The 26100-nt window shown below is 43.8% G+C and overlaps 2 protein-coding genes across 4 annotated transcripts in view; one reads left to right on the plus strand and one right to left on the minus strand.

Moving 5' to 3' along the window:
- The window catches only part of LOC135222674 (mitochondrial import inner membrane translocase subunit Tim21-like), a 102707-nt gene extending 80873 nt beyond the window's left edge, over positions 1–21834 (minus strand). The window contains exon 1 of one of the 2 annotated variants that reach the window (XM_064260836.1): positions 21646–21834. Coding sequence is in view for 1 of the 2 variants with exons in the window: in XM_064260835.1 (XP_064116905.1) it covers positions 21505–21534 (30 nt within the window). In the remaining variant the exon portion in view is untranslated. Of the gene's footprint in view, positions 1–21504; positions 21550–21645 lie in introns of those variants that run through there. The other variant, XM_064260835.1, reaches the window with a different exon arrangement.
- Positions 21835–21994: 160 nt separating this feature from the next.
- Positions 21995–26100, plus strand: part of LOC135222673 (phospholipid-transporting ATPase ABCA3-like) — a 177648-nt gene continuing 173542 nt past the window's right edge. The window contains exons 1-2 of one of the 2 annotated variants that reach the window (XM_064260831.1): positions 21995–22138; positions 22314–22370. In XM_064260831.1, coding sequence (XP_064116901.1) covers positions 22320–22370 — 51 coding nt within the window. In that variant the 5' untranslated portion in view covers positions 21995–22138; positions 22314–22319. The remainder of the gene's footprint in view (positions 22139–22313; positions 22371–26100) is intronic. The other variant, XM_064260834.1, reaches the window with a different exon arrangement.

The raw sequence follows: 26100 nt of genomic DNA on the forward strand, positions 1-26100 counted from the left end.
AGATGAGTATCTGTCGACATCGAAGTTAGGAATCTTGAACACAGAAAACCACTGACTCCAGGGCATTTCGTTTGTCTTGTCTTCGAAACGGAAGATCCCGATGGTGATGCAAAAAATTTCATCTCACCACTTACACACTCTTACAGCTCACACCCACACTGAGCACACTCAAAGAAAGAGAATTAATATGAAAAATGAAAATGAAATGGATAAAAATGGGCAAACTAAAATTGGCTTTAAATAGATAGACAGTAAACACGTCCTATCTTAAAGGCAGTAGAAAGATAACTGGTGGGTCACAAGACGCCAAGGGCATTCTGGGTAATACATGCCCCGTGACCTGGTAGATGCCAATAGTCCCTGGATCACACAAGTTTAATTTTAATTCTACCGGTTTCCAGCTTGGCGCTAGTAAATCCTAATATTAAGACCGAAGGTTTGTTTCATATATGAACAATCTGAAGTTATTGCTGGGCATGTCAAACAGCATTCAAGATAGTACATGACAACCATGCACAAGCAGTCATAAGCTTTACAAGAGTATGGTATACTGAACACATCCTGTAGACAAGTGATTGGAGAAACAGCAGTCCTCAACAATTACAGGGTTGTTCTGTACCACATAACTGTGTTGCCTACCTGGGATACTGCTACATCAATTAGTACAATAGTTTGTTAACAACTGTCTGTGGTTCCTGGTCAAAACTTTAAAAACTAATGGAATACCCACAGACACTGTTAGCTTTTTTTACTCCTAATAGCAGGGTTCCCAAACTACACCTCTAGAAACAAATTATCATATTGTTCATGAATATCTATGAAGTCAGAATATCTGTTTAAACAAGTAACCTTTCTACAACACACCAAATATTGTAGCCAAAAATACTCATCTCAGGCATCAGCTGTGAGCTATTATGCAGTGCTAGTAATTTAGTAAATAAAGTAAACCTTGGCTCATGCTTCAGTGATCAGGAGTGCCAGGTCTGATTACTCGAATTTATGGCCCCAAAAGTGCTTACCATTTCAGAATAATGTCAATCTCTTCTGCGAAAAGTTCCAACTCAGGACATCTTCAGGCAGTTAGAACCGTTTTTCATTCAACGGGAAAATCTCTCTTCAAACACCAGCCAAGAAGTGCTTTTCCTCCTCACAAACCTACGAAGACACTTACCGAATTATGACAATACCAAAACGAGAAATTACACCAACCCAGACATACCCGATCATACCAGCCACCCAGCAGCCAACGAGATCTGACCTGCCGTGACATCACAAAGGGTGGAACAGCCAATGAAAATTCAACCAGCCATGACGCCACGCAACATTATGCAGTCCAGCTCTGTCAGTCTGCAAGACTGAGGCAATGAGAGTATCAACTTTAGAAAGCGGCTTGAAGATCTATAGCCACCAACAGGAGACGAGCATTGTGGACCTGATCAATGAAAATTCAGCACATGGGACACCCGCTGCTGACCACTGACTATAAATAGGGTAGAACCTGAATCCATTGTTAGTCTACTCCAAGCCATAAGCAGGATTAGACTTACTTTTTAAATAATATTTACAAATCAGTCAATCTTGACTTTTCCCTACGCCTCTCATAGGCCCATTACTCTGCATCTATATAACACTGAAAAAGCTGTAATAAGAATAGATAAGAATTTCTATAAAATCAAAGCAGATGAAGCAGCAATCTCCTTCAATAGAACATGCTTGAAAGAGGGCCTTCTACCTAAATAATAATAACAGTATGTAATACAGTGGTCCCCCCGCCTATTCGCGGGGGATGCGTACCAGATCCGCCCCCGTGAATAGTTAGAACCCGCAAATAGTTGGAACCCTTATAAAAACACTGAAAACAGCCTAGTATTTTGTTAGTTAAAACTCAAGAAAAACCCACTAAAAATTTTTATATTTGGTTTTTTTAATAGTTTTATCACAAAAAATGATATTGTAATGATACAATAAAGTTTGTTCATACTTACCTGGCAGATATATATATAGCTGTATTTTCCGAAGTCCGACAGAAATTAAAAAACTTACGACACACGTAGTGGGAGTCAGGTGGTTAGTACCCATTCCCGCCGCTGGGAGGCGGGTATCAGGAACCATTCCCATTTTCTATTCATAATTTTATTTCCACTGTCTCCTGAGGGGAGGTGGGTGGGTACTTAAATTATATATATCTGCCAGGTAGGTATGAACAAACTTTATTGTATCATTACAATATCATTTTGTTCATGAAAACTACCTGTCAGATATATATAGCTGAATCCCACCTTTGGTGGTGGGAAGAGACAGAATAGAATTTTAGGAAACATATACATGCAGATAATTGATATCTTGGTTCCTTACCTGTTAGCATAGCTGGCTTCGTGGTTACTGCCACGTAAGTCTTGCTTGTGCTACTAGAGTTGCCAGCAAGGTAGAGACCTATAAGCTGGTGCACTCAAGATGATCTGTCAACGGGGGCGTGACCACCATGTGACTAGACCATTGACCATACAATAAGGGCAACGAAGTAAAAAACCACCTGGCCTAGTCTACCAAAGGTATCCCACTAAACTAGACTAAAGAAGGGAGATCCGCCTCGGGCGGTCGACCCCACAACCAAAAAACACACACAATTAAAAGCTCACCTAACCACTAAAGGAAAGGATGAGTGCTACCTCCTGCCCCCAAAACAGTGTCTGCAGCAACGTATGGTCCAAGCAACGAGCAATGATCGTATGTCGCTTTCACCTCCCGCAGGTAGTGTGAAGTGAACACCGAGTTGCTCCGCCAATATGTGGCACTCAAAATGTCGCTGAGTGCCATATTTCTGTGAAAGGCTATCGAGGTCGAAATAGCCCTCACCTCGTGGGCATTCACTTTTAAAAGCTTCATGTCACTATCACTACATGTGGAATGAGCTTCCTTAATGGTGTCTCTCAAGAAGAAAGAGAGCGCGTTCTTTGACATGGGAAGATCAGGCTTCTTGACAGAGCACCACAAGTTGCCCGAAGGTCCTCTACAGTCCTTCGTTCTGTCTAAATAGAATTTGAGAGCCCTGACCGGGCACAGGACTCTCTCTGGCTCACTCACTACCCACGATCTCTGTCAAACCCTTGATTTCAAATGTCTTGGGCCAAGGGTTGGAAGGATTTTCGTTCTTTGCTAAGAACATAGGGCTTAAAGAACAAACTGCATCAGAGTTCTTAAACCAACATGCTTGCTTATTGCCTGGATCTCACTAACTCTCTTCGCCCGTCGCCAGAGCAGTTAGAAAAAAGTGTCTTCCTTGTAAGGTTCCTAGCGAAGCTAAGTTGAGCGGTTCAAAATTACTGGACATCAAAAACTTTAGAACAATGTCTAAGTTCCAAGAAGGAACTCTTGGTTGAGATACCTTCGAAGTCTCGAAAGACTTCAGGAGATCATGAAGGTCTCTGTTATTGGCTAGTCCAGCCCTCTATGCCTAAAGACTACAGAAAGCACACTTCTGTAGCCTTTTATCGTAGGCACCGCTAAGCGAACTTCATTCCTCAAGTAGAGAAGGAAGTCTGCGATCTGGCTCACAGAGGTAGAGGTGGAGGAAATGCCTTTCTTCCTGTACCAGCTCCGAAAAACAGCCCACTTGGATTGGTATACGGCAATAGAAGAAGGTCTCCTTGCCGTTGCGATTGCTTTAGCCACAAGTCTTGAAAAACCCCTCGCTCTGGCCAACTTCTGGATAGTTCTGAACGCAGTCAAGACTCAGGAGCGGGGAGGTTTTGGTTTTTGTGATACCTCCTCCGAAGTGGGGCTGTTTGAGTAGAATCTATCCTTGGAGGCAGAGTCCTCGGAAAGTCTACTAGAAAAGACATGACCTCTGTGAACCAGTCAGTCGCTGGCCAGAAGGGGGCGATGAGAGTCATCCTCGCTCCCTCTGATGCCGCGAATTTCCTTATTACCTCCCCTAGGATCTTGAACGGGGTAAAGGCGTATACGTCTAGTCCAGTCCAGTCCCAAAGAAGAGCGTCTACTGCTACTGCTCCTGGGTCTAGAACTGGTGAGCAGTACAGCGGGAGTCTCGTTGTCCTGGAAGTTGCGAAGATGTCTACGAGAGGGCATCCCCATAACTTCCACAACCTCTGGCATACTTCCTGATGAAGGTCCACTCGTCGGCAGAAGCTGACCTTGCCGACTGAGAAGATCTGCACGGACGTTTTCTACTCCTGATACGAATCTCGTCAGGATAGAGACGCTGTGTGCCTTCGCCCATAAAAGGATCTCTTTTGCAAGGAAGAACAGGGATCGAGAGTGGGTTCCTCCCTGTTTCTTGAGGTATGCCAGGGCTGTGTGTTGTCCGAGTTGATCTGCACCACATTGCCGGAGACTTCGTCCTGAAAGAACTGGAGCGCCAGATGAACTGCTGCCAGCTCCTTGAGGTTTATGTGCCAGGACACCTGTTCCCCTCTCCAGGTGCCTGACACTTCCATTCCCCCCCAGTGTTGCTCCCCACCCACCCCGCGAAGACGCTCGGAAAACAACACTAGGTCGGGGCTCTGAAGCTTGAGGGAAAGACCCTCTGCGAGTTTCAAAGGGTCGGTCCACCATCTTAGATGTTCCTTTACCTCTTCCGTAACACCAGAATCGATTCAAAATTGTTTTGGTGCTTCCAATTGTCCGACAGGAAGAATTGAAGAGGTCTGAGGTGCAACCTCCCTAGGGAAAAGCCAAAAACTTCTCCAGTGAGGAAATGGTCCCCAGCAGACTCATCCATTCCCTCACCGAGCATGATTCTTTCCCCAGAAAGGTTGACACTTTGCTTAGGCAATCTAGTTGTCGCCCTGGGACGGAAAAAAGCCCGAAAAGCCACTGAGTCCATCTGAATCCCCAGATAGACTAAAGACTGAGAAGGGGTCAGATGTGACTTTTCGAGGTTCACCAGAAGCCCCAGGGACTTCGTTAAAGACAAGGTCGTGTGAAGGTCCTCCAGGACACCGGTCTTTCGAGGAGGCTCGTACGAGCCAGTCGTCCAGGTAGAGAGAGATCCTGACTTATGAAAGATGAAGCCACCTCGCAATGTTCTTCATCAGTAGGGTGAATACCATCAGAGCAGTGCTGAGTCCGAAGCAGAGAGCCCTGAATTGAAACACTTTTCCTTTCAGGACAAACCGCAGGTATTTCCTCGACTGGGGGTGGATGGGGACGTGAAAATACGCGTCCTGGAGATCTAGTGAAGCCATCCAATCCCCCGGTCTTAAGGCTCCCATCACTGACTGAGGTGTCTCCATCTTGAACCTCTGCTTGATGACAAAGAGGTTCAGGTTGCTGACATCGAGTACCGGTCGCCATTCCCCCGACTGCTTTGGCACCAGGAACAGTCTGTTGTAAAATCCGGGGGAATTCAATTCAGGTCGGAGACCTGTTCTACGGCATGTTTCAAGATCATCTGATCTAGCAGATCGTATAGCACTTGTTGCTTTTCTCCCCGATAAAAAGGTGACATGTCCCTGGGTGTCGTAGACAGCGGGGGTGGTTTCAGGAACGGGATCCGGTAACCCTTCTTTATGATATCCAAGGACCATTTGTCCGCGCCTCTCTCTTCCCAGGCTTGCGGAAAAAGCTGAAGCCTGGGGGCTCCAAAAACCGGTGACTGAGGACTTCTGTTTCACTTCTTGTTCTTGGCAAGCGCAGTGGCTCTGCCTCTGGAAGTGCCTCTTCCTATCGAGGGGCTGGTCTCGAGGAAAGAACTACCTCGAAAGGGCTTCGATTTCTTGAGAATCGAAACTCCCGAGGACAAAGGTACCGCAGGTCTCCTTGAAGATTGTGCGAGGAGATCTTGCGTGGCCTTCTCCTGTAGGCTGGTAGCAATGTCTTTTACCATAGCCTGGGGGAAGAGATGATCCGAAAAAGGAGCGAAGAGCAAATCTGCCTTTTGTGACGTAGAGACAGATTTAGCTGTAAAATTGCAAAACAGGGATCTCTTCTTCAAGAGCCCTGTGCAAAGTGAGCTGTAAGCTCCTCCGAACCATCTCTGACGGCCTTGTCCATACATGACATTACGCTGGACAGCTCCCCCAGACTAATCGAGTCGGAATCCTAGACTTGGCATCCAGAACTCCCAGACACCAATCTAGAAAGTTAAAGACCTCTAACGTACGAAAGAGGCCTTTAAGGTGGTGGTCCATTTCCGTAGTAGACCAGGAAACTTTCGAAGAGGACAGGTGAGACCTCCTCGAGGCATCCACAATGCTTGCGAAGTCTCCTTGGGCAGACGAGGGAAGTCTAATACCTACGTCTTCTCCCGTCTCGTACCAAATGCCTGCTTTCCCACTAAGCCTTGAAGGTGGAAGAGCAAAAGAAGTCTTTCCCTGAGACTTCCTTTTCTCCATCCAGTCATGGACTTTACGAAGAGCCCTCTTAGTCGAAAGGGACTTCTTCATTCTGACAAATGCCGAGACTTTGTTGATCTTGGAAGAAGAAAGTTGAGAGGAGGAGAGCGAGGAGCTTCAGGATGAAAAGTATCTCCAAACTCCGATTGAAGAAGGCGGGTCAATACCTGGTAGTCAGAAAGAGGACCGCCGCTAACGGTTTTCTCATCATTTCAACTTCAACCCGAAGCGTCGCTAAAACCTCTCTGCTTCCGACACAGGTGAAGTCGGAGGAAGTAAGGCTGAACCAAGACTATCTGGTCTAAGTTTCCAAGAGGAGCGTTGCTGTGAAGTGGAAGGCGAAGCTGACTCCTTAATAGAAAACTCCGGTTGTCTCTCTAAGCCCCGAAGTAACTTGCAAAGTCTCATCAAAAACAGGTGGGTGACGACGAAAAATCCACATTTCCGCCGTCCACCCGAGCGTCCGCTGGCGCACACCTGGCGGGTCCACTGGCGATCGCCTGGCTGCTACAGCGCGGATTGGCATCATCCCCTCACGCGCTGCTGGACGTCAGCCGGCGCACGCTTGGCGTCCACTGGCGTGAGTATGACGTTCACTAAAGCGCGCTTAACATCTCGCGCGCGGCTCTGCTTCCGCTGGTGCACTCTTAGTTTGCACTGGCGCTCGCTTGGCTTCCGACCGAGCGTCAAGATCCTGAACTTGCACCGAAGCGTCCACGCAAATATCGAGATCTCGACAGCAAGCCTTACGAGCGGGTACTACCGCTTCATGCGAAGAGCGTGTAACTTCCTCGTCACGTCCTCTAGAGAGCCGCTGGGGAGTCGTACGAACTCTAGCAGGAGAAGAAAGTGGAGAGAGAGACGAGCGAGGAGAAGGAGAGGGAGACCTTCTAGATCTCTTCACAGGTCATCCTTTCTCCGGGGACGTGGTTGCGTCCCTCTCTTAGAAAGAGCATCCAGCAAGTTGTTGCTGCAACAAGCGCAGGATCTTCTCAGTAGGAGAGGATTCCTTGTCAGGTGACGGGCTGATCCGTGTGAGAAGGCGAGGGGCAAGGGGACGCCTTCTTCCTTCTCCCAGGAACTGCCGTAGAACGCGCTCGGGAGCGACTGGGGCGCTCAACAAAGTCATCATCCGATGACTCTTTACGTTTCTTCTGTGGCGGGAAGGCTGCGAACACACTCTCAGGCGAAGATCGCCACTCGAGAGCAAAAACTGGACGTGAAGCGTCACGATCACCAACGCTCCTTTTCAGCGGCGTGAAACCTGACTGAGAGCTCCCACCCTTGTGCGGGAGGAAGCCTCTTAAAAGAGAAACACTCTTTGAGGAGCGTGCCACGCATGCTCCTTGGCAGTCTGGGTAGCGTCAACAGATACTGCCGAAGGCACGTCAGATCGGTGGGTCGTACCCCGTAACCCTCCTGCGGCTTTCAACATGCCCTCTCTCTGAAACCTGGGAGTCCGGCAGCGGTCTAGGCCTAGAGGCGAAATGGGGCCGATCTGACGCACCCTCCACAAACGAAGGAGCACTGTCACTGCACTTTGCACCTTCACTTTTGCCTTCTAAGGCGAGCACTTTAGATTCTAAATTACGAATCGACTCTAAGATAAGCGTAAGGGTATTACCCTCCACAGACACTGTTTCAGGGCCCGAAGGCAACACTACAGGGTTAGGAGTAGTGATTTAAAGGAGGGCTAGTAGGAGAAACATGAACTTCCTGACGTTTACCTGAAACGCTCCTGGAGGAAGACCTCCTTAACCTATCCCGTTCAAGCTTACGAAGATAGGACTCATACGCTCTCCATCCAGAATCAGAAAGACACTCACATTCCTTGCAGAGACTTTCATACATACAATCATGCTCCCTGCAACTCTTACACAAAGTATGAGGGTCTACTGATGCTTTCAGTAGCCTACCTCGACAATCACTCTTGGTACAAAACCTGGCGCTAGCCGAACTAGAACCAGAAAAGGGATTTTGACGTAAGGAAAAATCTATTCTGGGCGATTGGCTCGTGTCGCCAGCGAAATATCCTTTAATCTATTATTTCTAAGGTAAATGTACTAACACATACCAGAGAATAAATAAATAAAGAAAAAGGTCAGTATAACTGACTCGCTCACCTCCAAGAGGGTGTCGGTATGAACACTTATGGCGAGTGAGACCACTACCACGAGCCAAATGCAAATAGAAATCCCACTACAAAATCCCCCCAAGAGGAGAGCCGACCCACAGAGTGGGTCAGCAAGTACTACTACTACTCCATCCATGCTGCCGACTGCTGCGCCTCTGGTGGCCATCCTGAAGTTAGCAGACAATCTTGGGCGATGGATGGGTAGGGCGGGATTCGCTGGCGACACGATCCAGCCAATCGCCCAGAAATAGATTTTTCCTTACGTCAAAATCCCTTTTCTGGGTCTCAGCTCGTGTCGCTGCACGAAATCGTACCAGAGAAATAGCACAAGATTGTAAACAAAATCAACAAAATAAAAGTAGGTCTCAAATAAAAGATAAAATAAAAGTAAAAGAATATAATTGCTAATAAGGATACATATACACAGTGATACAAAATAGAAATATTGCTTAAATTACATTAATTCTAATAATATTTCTTAACTTAAGGTAATTTACATATATACAGAGGTAATATGGCATATATGTACCAAAATGGTATCTGTGTAAAGCTATGTATCAAAATTCCAGAGCAATTAACATAATAAGTTGAACAAAACAAACTCAACAATAATAATATATAAAGGAATGTATATGACTTAATATACAAAACCCGTAACCATTACAAATAAGATGTATCCCCTAGCATAAAAATAAGGGGATGACATCCATGAGATCAATATCCATAATCAATTGTGAGTGTCCCTAGCAAAAAAAAATAAGGGACACCCACCACATCATCATAAAAGCAGCTAAGACACAAGGTGACCGTAAATGAACACGGCAGGAATAGACGAAACTGTTGGGTGAGGCCAGGTAGAAAAGGAGGACTGGATCTTCTACTAAAGATTAGTTAGAGTCAGGGGAAACTATGTTACCCGCTGCTACTGCTGAAAATTTCAGAGCTTCCAAGGACTTTAAGTAATGACGTTTGAACACTGTCGGCGATTTCCATCCAGTATACTTTTTTCAACTCATCGAAGTTCATATGTTGGAAATAGTTAATGAGGTGGATACTGCCCTGACATCATGTGCTTTTGGGAAAGAGTCAGGATTGGCTTGTTTAATGAAGTACAGGATTTGTTGCCTGATGCCTTTAATAGATAAAGTGCCACCTTTTTCTCTCTTAAAGAGAGGACCCGATGAGGATGAGGAGGTCCATGGACAGAAAGGCTCGTAAGGCTGAAAAATGGCAAAAGAGATGCATTTCTTGGGAAGGAGGGTAGTACCTTCCATGGTTCCCACCTCATCAAAGGATCTTCATTTTTAGCTATAAAGCTACGTTCCGGAGAAAGTAGCACTTCCCCTGTGGGAAGGAACTGAATATGATCCGGATCTCTGGATAAAGCCGACAATTCTGAAATTCTAGCTCCTGAGGCCAAGCTTAATAAAAATAGGGTTTTTCTTAAGAGCATTATAAACGAGCATGTGTCATTATCGGTTTCTGAAGCCAGCTTTAGAACATCGTTTAAGAACCATGATACTGACGTAGGCCTTACAGAAGGTCTAAGTCTAGCACATGCCTTGGGAATGGACGAGAAGTAGGAATCCGTTCAAGTCTATGTTGAACCCAAATTGAAAAATCTTTTTCAAGGCTGACTTGTTTGTCGTAATCGTGCTAGCTGCTAAGCCTTTTTCAAATAAGGATCTGAAAAAGGATATAGCTGAATTGATTGTCATGATCCTAATATCTGATTCTCTCAGGAAGGTTGCTAACTTTTTGACAGCAGCATCATACTGTCTCAAAGTTGAATCTCTTTTATCGGATTCCAAGAAGAGAATATTCTGAGGGTCAATATTCGCATCCCTTTTTGCTGCAAACTTCATGAAATCCATAAAGTTAGGGTTTTGAGAATCCCTGAGGAAGCGAACACAGTCTTCTTTTGTTTGTACTGACTGGGAGAGCCTGGATTGGGGATCCGAAGAGGGTGAAGACCCAGTTCCAGAATTAGAGGGTACCAATTGCTCTTCGGCCAGTCTGGGGCTACTAGAGCCACTTGACCCTTGAATGTCCTGAGTTTGTTTAACACTTTCATGAGAAGATTCACTGGAGGAAAGACATAAATCTTCTCCAGTTGTTCCAGTCTAGAGCAGGGCGTCCGTGGCATAGGCCAGAGGGTCCAGGTTGGGGGCCACATAACACGGGAGTTTGTGGTTCGCTTGAGATGCGAAGAGATCCACCTGAAGACCTGGAACTCTCTGAAGGATCCATTGGAACGAACTGTTGTCCAGTGACCATTCCGACTCTAGAGGTACTGATCGGGATAGAGCATCTGCTATGACGTTTCTCACTCCAGCTATATGAGTGGAGGAGAGATGCCAACTGAACTTGTCCGCCAGGGAGAAGATGGCTACCATGACATGATTTAGATGACGTGACTTGGAGCCTCCTCTGTTTATACAATGTACTACCACTGCGCTGTCCAGGACTAGCTTTATGTGGGAGTACTTTGACGGACGTAACCTTTTTAGAGTCAAGAACACTGCCATTGCTTCCAGTACGTTATATGGAACTGACGGAACTGAGGTGACCACGTTCCTTGAACCTTCTTGAACTGGGAATATCCTCCCCAAACCGCTTAAAGACGCGTCTGTGTGGATGGTGATCCCTGGTGGAGGAAACTGAAGGGGCACTGACACCGACAAGTTCTTGACTTTCGCCCACGGCCGGAGCCGATTCTTTAGAATCAGAGGGACTGAGGATAATTTGTCTCTGGACCTGACATTTGCTCGTGAGCGCCAGATTCTGGTTAGGTCTTTCAGTTTGGCTTTCATTAGGATGTTCGTCACTGATGCAAACTGGAGTGAACCCAGGATCCTTTCCTGAGTTCTTCTTGACGCCAGTTTGTGACTTAGAAATTGCTTGACTGACTTCGCTATTCCTTCCTCTTGGTTGATGGAATCGACAGAGTATGGGAGGATAGATTCCATTGAATGCCCAGCCACTGAAAGTTTGACTCTGGAGTGAGTCTTGACTTGGTCCTGTTTATCTTGAAGCCTAGATATTCCAGGAAACTGAATGACTTTCAGTGTTGCTTTGTTGCATTCCTCGACTGTTGAAGCCCAGATCAACCAACAATCGTCGAGATACGCTACTACCATAACCCCTTGCGATCTGAGTTGTTGAACTACTACTTCCGCCAGCTTTGTAAACACCCTGGGTGCTACGTTGAGCCCGAAAGGAACTACCTTGAAGGAGAATGTCTGGTCTCCTATCTTGAAGCCCAGATACGGACGGAAGTGTCTTGCAATAGGGATATGATAGTAAGCGTCTGTAAGATCGATAGAGGTGGTGACGGCCCACGGGGAAGTAAGGTCCGCACCTGCGAGATCGTGAGCATCTTGAACTTGTCGCAGCGAATGGCTAAGTTTAAGCGGACAAGTCTAAGATTACCCTTCTTTTTTGTGAGCCTTTCTTTGGCACGCTGAACAAGCGTCCTTGAAATTTTAACCTTTTGACTCTCGCTATAGCTCCTTTCTGAAGGAGATCCTCTGCGTACTCCGTCAATTCCTTGGAAGGAAGTTGGCGGAAAGGTCTGGATGGGGGTGGGTTCGCTAACCAGCTCCAACCCAGGCCTTTTGAGACAATGCTCTGAGCCCACTTGCTGAAGTTCCACCGGTGGCGAAAGTGAAACAGCCTCCCTCCTACCTGAAATTCCTCATTGGTTCTGGTAGCCTCCTCGGCCTCCCCTGAAATGTTTTCCCCTATTAAAGGGACCTCCCGATCCTCTCCCACGAAAGGATCGCTTACCTCTGCCTCCCTTACCCGAGCGGTCATACTTCTGTGAAGCTTGACCCTCGAAGACCTGGTTGTAGGCTGGAGAGAGAGCATAAGAGGTGGAGGGCTGAGGCTGAGGCGAGATAACATAAATCGGCTGCGACTGAGCCTTTGAGGTGGAAGGTTGAGCTGTTTGCACTAAAGGAACAGCCGGAACTTGCTGAGAGAAGCGTGGCTGCTTCTTCTGGTAGGGCTGGAAACGTCTAGGTTTCCTTTGAGCCTTACCCTTACCGGCTTGGTCCTGTCGTCTCTTGGCCGTAAGACCCCAACGGTCTTTAAGGCTCTGGTTCAATCTCGTAGCCTCTGACTGAACCTCCTTAACCATCGCTTCTGGGAAGAGGTCAGCTCCCCAGATGCTTGACGTAAGCAACTTATTCGGCTCGTGCCGAATTGTTGCTTCTTGTAGGACATGTTTCCTACAATTCGTCCTAGCAGTGGCGAACTCAAACATATCAGACTGCACCGTTTGAGTCAAAGATTTGGTCCGTTTGAGTCAAAAGATTTGGTAAGAAGCTTGAAGAGCGGTTCCGACCCATAGGCAATGGTAGCCACCTCGGTCATAGCCATGGAATTAATTGACCTGGCTAACCGCGATTTGGCATCGAATTCTGCCTGAATAAGGCTATCTGGAAGCCTAGGTAGCTTCTCACCAAACTGCTCCATAGCACAGTCTGGTTTGAGTTTGCCAGCTGAGAAGGTGTTAGGTAAATCTTCCCACAATTCACCGGCTGAAGGAAGTAAAGGAGATGTAGGATCTGCTTCCTTCAGTTGAGGCATGGAGTCCCCCTTCTGGGCTGCTGGAATAGTAGTCGTCGCGATCTTTGTCAAGAAAGGGAGCGGGGTACTCCCTTCCATCGTAAAGATCGTAACGGACTCTTAAAAGGTTGGATTTTCGTGTTGGAACAATCCATGTCCTCTAGACACCTGAGCCATTCTCTTTGAGCCTGGTCACGTGAATAGAGGACTGTCTCCTTTGGTACTTTATCATCCCGAGTCATGGCTGCGGCGGTGAGCCTGGCGTAGCCGATGAACGGGGGCTGAAGTCTTCCGGTAGAACTCCGAAGTCCTCAATCCTCCGAGTTCCACATTCCGGGATAGAGATGAGCCCGTCTTGGAAGGGGGCGTATGACGCTACCCTCCATGGGTTGTTCATTGAGAACGGAGGTAGAGAGTCATACGGGGGGAAAGTTGGGTTCCACCTGTGCTGAAAGGTGGAGAGGCTAGAGAGGAGCTTGGCTCAGTCCGGCTATAATGTTGTCCTGAGAGGTAATCCTATCAGACAACCGAGAGATCATTTGTTCCATGCTATTTTTCAGAGACCCAACCAGATCGCCCACTTGTTGTAATAGACCAGCGTTGGAGTCCAAAGCCGGAGCTGTAGCGGAGGTGGAAGGGTGGCTCTGAACTGGAACCAAGGGTAGCGGAACTGACGACTCCGCTGGAGTGCGAGATCTCTCCCTGGAGGATCTACTCCTCGAGGACTTAGAGCCGGACCCAGAAGCTTTAGATCTCTCTGCTCCGGGGTTCCTAGCCGGAGACTTACGAGAAGAGGATGACGCCGAAGCCGTCTTCTTAGACGACGACGACGTCTTCGTCAAGGTTTTCACCGCTTGACCCTTGACCTTGGGTCTAACTGAAGCGTCAGGAGAAGTATAAAGTTCATTACCCGTAAAGCCTTGGAAGGATGGAGAGGTTGCAGGAGTAGAAGAACCAGTTGCACCCAAGGGTAGCCCTTGGGTGTCCAACGAACTTACCTCGACCAACAGGTCGTCTACACCTACCATAGGTTCCACATTAATGTCAAGCGTCGCGACTTCCGAGGAGATGTCCTGGCCTTGGTCCGTTAACGAGGCAGCCAGCTGTTGCTGGATGAAAGCGATAGTCGGGGCCGCCTCTGCTGGGTCGACGTAGCCTGTCGCCTTGCCTCCGGGGAAGATTAGTACCGCCAACCTCTTCTCAAGGATGTAGGGCATACCCTTGGCGGCGTTCTTCCCGAAACCGCCGACCCAGGCCCGCAGGGTTGCCAGTGCGGTATCCCTCACAGCCGGAGCCTGGAAGAGAGGGTATTGATTAGATTTAAGAATAACTTAAAACTAAAATCAACTTAAAGCTTAACTTAAAATTATAGGGGCTATAAGACCCCTTGAATTTTACCTTAAGTTAGTGATTAATGTAAAAACTTAAGCACTATAACAAATGAGGACCAGTTACCGGAGTTGGAATACTTACCCCGTCTAAGAGCTGGCTCACCAGATCGTAACAGATGGTACACGTCTCGTGGTACCAGACCTGGATGTCCCCGTGCGGAGTCGCGCATGGAGCATGGGACCGGCAAACTTCGTGTCCACAAGGGTCCTGAAGTGTGGCGGCGCATCCCGGATGCTCACAGTTGGTGGTCTGTAAGTGAAAAGACACATGAGTATCTTAAAGACTATCACTTACAGGCTAGAGGACAGAAGAACTCCGTTGCATGCCGGAGCTCGGAAAAAATTTGGGCATAACCCCTCCCTTAATCGCCTGAATAGGCTATAACCCCGGAGAGATCCGGTGAGACAGGTAAGGGAGGGGGGATGGTTTAAGGTACTTAAGATAAACTTAATAGTTTAACCTAATAAATCTTAAACCTAAAACTCGAACGTACCGGACTAAGTCCAGTGCGTGGCGGAGTGTTGTAACTCAGCGAGACGGAGAGGTTAGAAGGGACCAACTGTATGTTCCGGTCCACTCTGCTGGGTGGACTAGCACCTTTCCGCTGGATGCCAGGACTCCGGTGGTAAAGGAGCCCTAGTAAGGTGGGAAAGAGCGAGAGGACATACAGACTCAGGCTAGCAACGGAGCGACGGGGTAGCAACGGAGGGGGGAAAGGCCAGTCCCCCCCCACGTTACCATCCGGCCGGACCGAGAAGCCGGAGAGGTCGAGTCCAGTCTGGGTCTGTCCCGTCCCTCTACTCCCTCGTTTTCTGGGGGGGAGAGAGGGAGGCAGCTCGGGTATGTGGGAGCGAGCATGGGCAGACCAACCCACCCCCCCGACTCTATAGAAGAGCGGGAGGGGGGGAAGGTGACTGGACAGGCGTCTGGCTGCCTCGTGATCACGTAGTGACCACGGGGCGGTAAGAACAAAACAAAAGACAACTAAGCCTAGAAACAAACCAACTGATCAGAGAGAAGCTATCGGGAAGCAACCGAACTGATGAGCGGTAGCATATAGGCCCAATGGACCAAAACCAACTGATCAGTGAGATGCTATCGGGAAGCAACCGAACTGATGAGCGGTAGCATATAGGCCCAATGGGCCATGACCTAGGCTAAGCAAGCCAGACGCCTAACTAACCTAAACAAATATCATATAATAATTCAATGAATAATAATAATGAAAGAAAGAAAACAACATAGTAGGAGAAAAAATCCAGGAGTGTACGACTAACCCGAAGGCAAGTCTACCACTCAAAGCTAGCCGAGGCCGATACTAAGAGCCGTGGCTAGGGTCTGGATGGAAGGAGCCTACATAAGGTAAAAGACATGCATGCATGACAAAACCGTGTAGACCGTACCCTAAACAAACAAAGCGGATAATTAAAATAGAGGCGTACATAAGTAAGGGGATGTTCTGGGTATGGGTGACCAAGAACGAACCCACCACGAGGCAGAACCATGCTGCCATGCTTCCGACCTAGAGTTCGTATTTATACCTAAAAAACGGCAAATACGGGCTCAGGGCCGGAAAAAACCAACTAGCAATAAACACTGAGTACTTAACTTAGCTGCTGCGATGGCTGCACGCTCCATGGTAAATAAATCCAAAGAAAAGGGCACAAAAAACACAGAGTAAAAAAGGGCACGTGTGTATCGTGTGCGCTAACTGAAAAGGATGGCCACCAGAGGCGCAGCAGTCGGCAGCATGGGATGGAGTAGTAGTAGTACTTGCTGCCCACTCTGTGGGTCGGCTCTCCTCTTGGGGGGATTTTGTAGTGGGAGAATTCTATTGGCATTTGGCTCGTGGTAGTGGTCTCACTCGCCATAGTGTTCATACCGACACCCTCTTGGAGGGTGAGCGAGTCAGTTATACTGACCTTTTTCTTTATTTATTTATTCTCTGGTATGTGTTAGTACATTTACCTTAGAAATAATAGATTAAAGGATATTTCGCGCAGCGACACGAGCTGAGCCCAGAAATCTTATTTAAAGAGAAATCAAGCCAAAATCAATCAAATCCACAATTAACGTGTGCCTAGCCACCGATCCAAAAGTCAAGATACCAAAAAATCAAAAAGGGGTACTTATAGTAGCCAAGTTTCCTAAATTCAAGACGGAGGTGCTGAAAACTGTGTTTACAACACCGGCGACAGAAAAATTATGAATAGAAAATGGGAATGGTTCCTGATACCCGCCTCCCAGCGACGGGAATGGGTACTAACCACCTGACTCCCACTACGTGTGTCGTAAGTTTTTTAATTTCTGTCGGACTTCGGAAAATACAGCTATATATATATCTGACAGGTAAGTTTCATGAACAAAGTGCATTTTATGAAGAAATTGATAAAAAAAAAAAAAAATTGTGGATATTTCTCATAGAAAAATACAGCGAATGTGCAAATTTTCCGCGAATAATGCGGGGAAACATTCTCCATAGAAATCCGCGAATGTGTGAGTCCGCGAATCGGGAGAACGCGAATATGGGGGGTCCACTGTATATGCAGTCCCAGCTATCAGCAGCATCAGCTAACGGCATTTTTGTTTTACAACTCTTGGCTAACAACGTCGTTAACCAGATTTTCAGCAACAGCAAGCAATTTTTTGCGCCAGTAAGCAGTTTATCAGCGTCATTAGGCAGTTTATCAGTGTCAGTAGGCAGTTTATTGGTGCCAGCAAGCAATTTTCAGTGCCAGTAAGCAGTTAATCAGCACTTATGATTGTAGTAAATGCCATTATTACTGTGATGTTCAGTTATCAACAATTTTCAGTTATTAGCGCTCGGCCGGGAACAGACCCCTGCCATTAGCCAGGGACTGCCACTAGTATATGGAAAGAGAGAGAGCGAAGGCAACTCAGGATGAAGTAGCCAAAAAGATTCAGCAGCATCGAAAACGGAGTATAAGCATTCTCAGGTTACGTCAGTCTCAGCTTATGTTGTTCCGAGCTTACGACCTTTTCAAATACACATTAAAGAAAAAATTTTTTCCATGTAACAGCGGATGTTCTGAGGTTAGGTTTTTCAGTCTTACAATGTGCTGTAAGCAACAGAAGAATACTTGTACATTTTTGGAGGAAATTCTAAAAGACCATAGAAGCACACCTCACAAGAAGAAACTTTATATCTTATTTTTAGCAATTTTCTAATGCAGTGTTCCGGCTTACATTATTTTCCAGTCTATGCGGCACTTCATGAACAGAACCCTGACGTAACCCATCCTACACTCCTTTCATTGTTCAATTTTCTTGTTCAAATCAATGCTGAACAAAAAACACAAATACCATACATACAATAAAGATGAAAGAAGTCACTACTTCGTGGTCATTCATACTTCATGTTCATTCAGAGAACAGCAAGAAATCTTAACTTGACCACAGCTAAAGAAGTGCTTGACTACAGTAGATGATAACAGGTTTTTCCACCACTTCATCTGTTTACCTTCCACTAACCACTTTGTTACTAACTATCAACAAATGTTTCCAGCTTGTGCTGTGGAATACAAAAAAGAAACTATAGTATGTAGTTTTAATTTCTGTAAGAACAAATGCTATTTTACTAAAATGATTAACATCATCAACTTGTTTCTATTTATGAAGTAACATTTTAATTTCATTACATACCAACTTTGTTTGGTATAGATTGTTATATGTTACTACCCTACACATCCTAGTGCATCTGGTCCCATTGGTATCAATACTGTTTAAGCCTAGCTAAGCCTGGACCTCTGTAAATCTGTCTGGTATCAATACTGTCTAAGCCTAGCTAAGCCTGGACCTCTGTAAATCTGTTTGGTATCAATACTGTCTAAGCCTAGCTAAGCCTGGACCTCTGTAAATCTGTTTGGTATCAATACTGTCTAAGCCTAGCTAAGCCTGGACCTCTGCCTAAATGTTTTGGTATCAATAATGTCTAAGCCTGGACCTCTGTAAATCTGTTTGGTTCAATACGTCTAAGCTAAGCTAAGCCTGACCTCGTAAATCGTTTGTATCCAATACTGTCTAAGCCTGGACCTCTAAAATAAAATGTTTGGTATCAATACGCAAGCCTAGTAAGCCTGGAACCTCTGTAAATCCTGTTTGGTATCAATACTGTCTAAGCCTGGACCTCTGTAAATCTGTTTGGTATCAATACTGTCTAAGCCTAGCTAAGCCTGGACCTCTGTAAATCTGTTTGGTATCAATACTGTCTAAGCCTGGACCTAATGGAAATCTTTGGTATCCAATACTGTAAATAAGCTAGCTAAGCCATGGACCAACTGTACTGTTTGGTATCAATAAGTCCTAGCTGGACCTCTGTAAATCTGTTTGGTATCAATACTGTAAGCCTAGCTAAGCCTGGACCTCTGTAAATCTGTTTGGTATCAATACTGTTTAAGCCTAGCTAAGCCTGGGCCTCTGTAAATTTGTGTTAAAGTAACACCACCATAAAAATCTGGAAAACTACTCCTACAATCAGGTTGCTTGTTTAACAGATTGGGTAGTTTGTACTGCCTGTTAATGCTCTTCTACTAGACGTAAATATTACTGGGTCTGCTATAAACTGTGCTGTATAACAACGTAACCCCAAGATTGAGAGGCCTGTATAAATAGCCTAGCTTCAAATCACTACAGATATGAGGTAGGATTAGTGATGTTAAATGCCAGCTATTAGTATGGTATTGTATAGATGGAAGACTTAAGTTGAAAATTCAGTAAATGTATAGGGCTGTCTGTTGAAAAATATAAGATACCTTCTAATATTGGCCATGAATCTGTACCTAAACACCATATCCTATGAGCATTGCATTTATTCTGAAAACCAGGCACACAATATGGACCGTATTGCTGGCTGAACAGACCTGGAAAGCACTCAACTCAGTGTTACAGAAAGCTTGGTCCAGTTTAAAAAGCCTCTACAGTACCTTACAACAGGAATTTTATGATGGTAAAATGTGTCTTTTCCAAAAACTTTTGATGCAATTCTGAAGAATTTGCTATACACATATAGAGGTACACCTCTTCCTATATCTAACAATAGGTAATGGGATCTAAACCCTTAATGGACAGATACTCTCATATGAATAACAATACTAACAGGTGTTGAATGGTGGACGGATACTTCCAGGCGAGTATCAATATTATTCGCCATCGATTTGGAGAACTCAGGTGGGAATGAGGTTCCAATACTTCAATAGGCCATGAATTTACTAATGGCAACTTTTAGACTGGCCCAGCTCGCCGATTCTAGGCATCTCATGAGTTCGTTGTGTACTGGACTTCAAGGGGGGGCACGTACTGCCTCTCTCTCTCTCTCTCTCTCTCTCTCTCACATGATGTCTTTTTATATATTTGGTCATAAACATCACCAGGGGTTGCTGTTGGTATCAGTTCTTATCTTTTATGATAGTATGTCAGTTATAAGTCTAATTAGCCAAAAAGATTCAGCAGCATCGAAAACGGAGTACAAGCGTTTTCAGGCTACGTCAGTCTTGGCTTAAGTTGTTCCGAGCTTACGGCACTTTTCAAATACATACATCATAGCAAAGCGCAAAGATATATTAGAAAAAACATGTATAATCCAAAACAGCTACTGCATCTTCGATCTCAGTAAAATTACGTAAATATATTTCAACAAATATACTCAGAATCTGTTATCAATTTTAGTTCTTATTGGCCATGATATTGTGTAAGGAGTAATTATATTACAAAATAAACTTATTAGAAATAATAAGTAGTATAACTTGGTAAAATTGATGATTGTCTTCTAAATGAGGCCACAAAAAGGTTTGTAAATAGTAATTATCAACTTCTCATGGAAGGTAGGGAGATTTTCCTCCCCTTTCCATTGATGTGTTTTTTCCTTGGATTGGCTAACCTCAAAGTTTGCCAGGTCTAGGGTTGCTAAATTTGTCTTTTTTTTTTTTTTTTAGCCTGGCTTTTGAGGGTTAAACGCAGTTAACCTACTTAATAATTTTAATGTGATTTTAACAACTCTGACAAGTTGAATGTTGTATTCAGAGGTGTGTTACGAAAATGACAATACTACTAGGCTATATGCTGTAATTTCAATGATTTTGACACTAAATTCAGCTGGCAATTGTAGGTAAACCCATTACACATTCCCCTAAGCTTAACAATAATGAAGATTATGTGGAACTACATTTTGTCAATCGGTCAGAATAGGCCAGGAGAGACCCAGACAGTATAGGAAATAACCAAGGTATGTAAGCAAACAAATATAGTTTCTTTTTAATCTATGGCTTTGTCAGGATACCAAGTTGGGTAGGCTAGTGGGATTCTGCAGTTTGCCCATCGTCAGGCAGAGCCAAGCACCTCAAGTTAGGTATGATTAGCATTAATACTGTACCTCACTGGTTTTGTTATCCCACCCCTAAAACCCCAGCTCTTCATTAGGGTCTCCCATTACTGATTATACATAGGTAGTAGGGTAAAATACCAAATGGCCGGCCTCTACGTAGTGTAACCACCTTCCCGAAAAAGTATTTTAACACATCCCCTAACCTAGGATAGACAATAACCAAGAGCCAGCATCCATCGAAGCAACATCTCGAGACCTCTACTTTCCTCTTGAAGTAAGGTTTTTCTCCCAAGTCACAAATTAAGGCAATAATTTCCGATTTTCGGGGAGGTGGTCGTGCTACGGTAGAGGCCATCCATTCAGCATTTTACACTAAGGGTGTGTAGCTAATGGCTCAACAAACTATTAAAAGAACTTCATGGTATTAATTAAGTGGATAAAGTACAATGTAACAAACAGTTATTTTATTTTGTCGTTACTTAAAAAGATGCACAGAGCTCGAGGAGCTCTTCCCCAGAATTTGCCCAACCTGGCCCCTCCACCCATTCGAGATTGTGGCTTCTTTGAGATGACCAGCCACGTGATTTTTGCCGAATTACTGTCAGCGATATGACTTGCAAACCCGTTCTTTCAATGCAGAAGATAAACAACTACAAATCACGACCAACAGACGTAAAAGAACAACAACCAGTTAGCGGAAAATAGCCTACCGGCAAGAGTAGCCCATAGGTAGCATGCATTTCACTAGTCAGCTTCAAACGCTGGTATCCTTCACCGAGCAATATTTGTAAATCAGTATCCTGTGGATAGATAATTTATAAATCAATCTTGCAAAAAACCAGAAAACTTACTTATCCTAAAGATAGTAGAAGAACAGCATGACTCAATGCAGCCAGGGCGATAATTCTGGTCTTAGTATATGAATTCGCAGCTATTGTTTGTTTACCATATCAGCTGATTAACGTTTTCTTTGACGTTTCTAATGATTGTTTGACAACGGGGAGATAATCGCGTGTATTTTTAAACATTTTCGTGTCGCTTGTTAATTTCTCCGATGCATCTTTTTATTTTGAGGTCGCTGGAAAGAATATATAACGAAAGAAACCTTAAATGACGAGATGTGTTTTCGAAGGGAGCATAAATCTTTAACGTTAGCCCCTTCGGCCAATAGATGGCAGGGAAGTCTTTCCTGTATGTGTGTGTGCAGACGATGTTTATTTCGCTGACTTATGTCATCATAACGTTTACAGTTGGATTGGTGGGTGTTTGTGCAGATCATCTGTAGAAAGATCAGGAATAACACCATCGGGACAAATTTGAGGTCACTGGAAGTCCGTTAGCAACGTGAGTATTGATGGGACACAGGTGATCTTAGGTCATCAAGAGTATCATTTTTTGCCTCGCTCTTTTCTCACTAGTGATTTTTGTAATCCCTTGAGGATTCAAATGACTAAACATAGGAGGTGCCTTTTCCTGTGTTTGACAGTTGTAATTTACGATATTTTTGCCTTGTTTTTAGGACACTATGGCAACATCGCCTACGTTTCTGCAGATAAAAGATGAGCTCATTTTGGAGGTAGGCGAGGAAACGATCGTTGAATTGTATGTTCCTTTGTGCCTGGAAGGGAAATTAAAACCGATGCTTCAGGCTTTTAGCATATTAAAGTAATGTAGTTGTGTAGGGTATATCGTGGAATTAGCTAACCGCCATTTCGGTGGTGACAAAGAACGGCCTTAGATAATTCCCCTCGCAATACTTTTTACGGTACTTAGATAACCCTAACAGGTTCAAAATTCTTTCTCGTCAGAATGCCCATAATTTAACCTACATCTTAGCCTTTCCTTTGCTTATAGGTCAGTATAACAGTTTGGTTGGTTGGTTAACTCATGTAGGCTGGTTTTGCTCCCCATCATATATGGCGGCCTAAGGCCAGTTGTTCGCTCATACCGTAGTCGCCTTGTCCTTGAAGTAGAAGAGGGGAATTCCACTCGAATCTAGATCCGGTTTTGTAGATAATGTGAGTATCGTCGTATGATGGCCCCGTTCAGGGTTCACATCATGACCCCAGCCAGGATTGGGCCATCACTTGGTTTTAAGTGATCGCTATACTAATTAGTTTTCATTTATCCTATATTCTCGTGTAGTAACGCATTTGTAATAACGTCAGCTTTAATAATATTTTGATAATACCATCCATACCATCTAGTTTTACAATGTCTTTAGTTGATTGATCACCATCGTTTTGTGTTTACCTAGTTGGTTTTCCATTTTGACTTAATCCACAGTTATCTACTGGTAAATGCTTAGTATACATTAACTTAGCATAGTGAAAACACTGTTGCTTCAATTCACTCACACTTGCTATGACTGACTAAGCGTTATATATATATATATATATATATATATATATATATATATATATATATATATATATATATATATATACATACATATAAATGTCTGCGTGTACGTAGTCTCTCACTTTTAGTATGGCAATAAATGCAGTAGTAAGAAGGGTGCTTATTTGAATGGGATAGTCTTCAATTAATTATCTTTGTTGGGTATACAGAATAACTTACGTTATATGCCGATGTTGATGCAAATGACCAGAATTACAGAAATTTGTTATTTAATTTTTCTAAACCTGAAAAAACAATAAATGCAATGAATAGCTAATGTCCTGTAGGGAAATTTATCTCTCTCTCTCTCTCTCTCTCTCTCTCTCTCTCTCTCTCTCTCTCTCTCTCTCTCTCTCTCTCATATGTGTACCATCACATACGGTAATTAAAAGCAGAGGACTTCGACGAGGTAATCCTCATCCCACTGGGGTAAAGACAATTGGACTCTCTCTCTCTCTCTCTCTCTCTCTCTCTCTCTCTCTCTCTCTCTCTCTCTCTCTCCCCTGCGCATTTAGGCCTATATAGGATAATTTGTCTTTGCTGACTATCGAGTGATGCACTGTATGGGAATCTAATGGTTATCTTGAATAGCTAGTAGCTGTTCAGGCTGTTTGCTGTACAGAAGGATGATGGGGTTTAAATAAAAGAACTTGTGAACGCCGGATATGCCAATGATAGCGTTAAAACTCTGCCGGTCTGTCGATGGGCATGAAGTGAGATTAGCAGGGGTAATTTGCGTGCTTTAGGTGCCTTGGTGAGACTAGTGAAGTCAGTATCCGGAGCTGTGTGAAATGTTTTCTTCGTAATTTATACGATTCTCTCTCTCTCTCTCTCTCTCTCTCTCTCTCTCTCTCTCTCTCTCTCTCTCTCTCCAGAAGTTGTAAATAGCAGTAGTGTGGAAGAGTTTAAAAGAAAGCTAGACAAAATCATTATAGGAAGCTATGAATGAAATGTAAAACCTGCTCCTAGAGATAAGTGAGGACAATGATCTCTTTCTCTCTCTCTCTCTCTCTCTCTCTCTACTCTCTCTCTCTCTCTCTATCTCTCTCTCTCGCTCTCTGCTCTCCTCTCGTCTCTCTCTCTCCTCTCCTCAACTCTCTCTCTCTCTCTCTCTCTCTTTCTAGCAGTTATTGTAAGGCTATAATTAAACATTCTTTGTGCAGAGTATTTCATACCTTTGAATCAGTGTTAGGTAAAAATTTAATTTCATAGACGTCCAGCTTTTAAAAAATTAGTCACTTTGAAGCGATAGTGTTTGGGTGTAATTAGAGTATTAATTCCATTCGTGAAGTTGTATGTGCATTTTATGAATACACATATAAACACATATGCACGGTACACACTTATATATATATATATATATATATATATTATATATATATATATACTATATATATATATACGGAAGCACAAGCAAGGATCTCCATTGCTGTGCATGTTTCCAGAAGAGGAAGATGATAAAGATAAATAAATAAATAAATAAAAACTGCAACAATTATTCAGGCAAGGGGTGTCAGTATTTGGCACCACTGCTTCCTGGTTCATCGGTGTTACAGAACTTTTACCCCCATAGAATGATCAGTTTTTATTCATTTCGAGGGGTAGTATTATTTTGATACTTCATTAGAAAATAATCCTTATATATATATATATATATATTATATATATATATATATATATATATATATATATATATATATATATATATATAGTGTGTGTGTGTGTGTATTCAGATATGTATAGTTTAAGGTTTATGATTTGAATATCTATCTGTCCATATCGATCTATCTAGTTTTTTCTTTATATATATATATATATATATATAGTATATATATATATATATACATATATATATAATTTATTTACTGACTAAGAATTAAAATATGTCGTATGCATATGTACACAGGCAGTTAATGTATATGTACATAATTTATTATTTACATAAAAAAAAATCTTCATGCGATTATGTAGTAGCAGTCTTTTACGCCGTTAAATTGCACAGGAGTCAAGGGAACAAAATAAAATTGAAAGGCATCAATGAATAGTTTAGTTACAATTTAACATTTATTCTCGAATAGTGCGCACGTGTTGTTACGTACACTGAATCCCAGTGATTAATACGGTGAATGAACATTGGGTCAATTTCCACGGCAGTATAGTGTGTATTTCAATAATCACCGTGACAGTGATATCTTGGCATTAAGACTTGCACATTCACCGTGAAACTGGGTAGAGTTGATATGCGTAGCCTAGCCGTGAGGTAGCAGTACCAATATTTCAGTTTGGTGCATTTCTTTCTTCTTCTTTTTTTACGTGATGGTAACTGAATGGTTCACTTGGATTCATTCATTTTAACATTGATAACGAGGCCGCGCAATCAGAGAACAGTAACCTTCATGAAATTAATCCGTTCAACGTTCAGCTATTTTTTTCCTGAACGACTGTATGGCGCGTAGGCCTAATTGTGGAGATTGGTTTATTGTGAGTTTTGTTTGTTTGTTTGTGTGTCAGCAGAAAAGTTTGTTAGTTTAACTACCTCGAGTTAGGCATCGTGTAATTGCAACAAAACGAAGTATTTGTGAATATGTATCTCCAGTTCACTTAGACTGAAAATAACAGCGTAATGTTAATCCAGTTAATAGTCTTTTTATGGTGAGTGGCTTCATGTCTTGGCAATTGTCCGAGTGTTAACACCAAATGCTTATGTCATACGGAGTTTCAACGTTCGAGCGTGTTTGCTTGTTTCATTTTTTTATAACTTTTCAGTTTTAGTCAGTTAATGACGGCTAGTAATCAATATGATGATTTGGGTCTTTGTATTATCTTTTCTTTATACACACACACACACACACACACACACACACATAGTTCTAACTCTCTAGACCTTGGTTGTGAGTACATTTTCC

Source organism: Macrobrachium nipponense, chromosome 8 (genome assembly GCF_015104395.2).
Source record: "Macrobrachium nipponense isolate FS-2020 chromosome 8, ASM1510439v2, whole genome shotgun sequence".
Taxonomy (NCBI): domain Eukaryota; kingdom Metazoa; phylum Arthropoda; class Malacostraca; order Decapoda; family Palaemonidae; genus Macrobrachium; species Macrobrachium nipponense.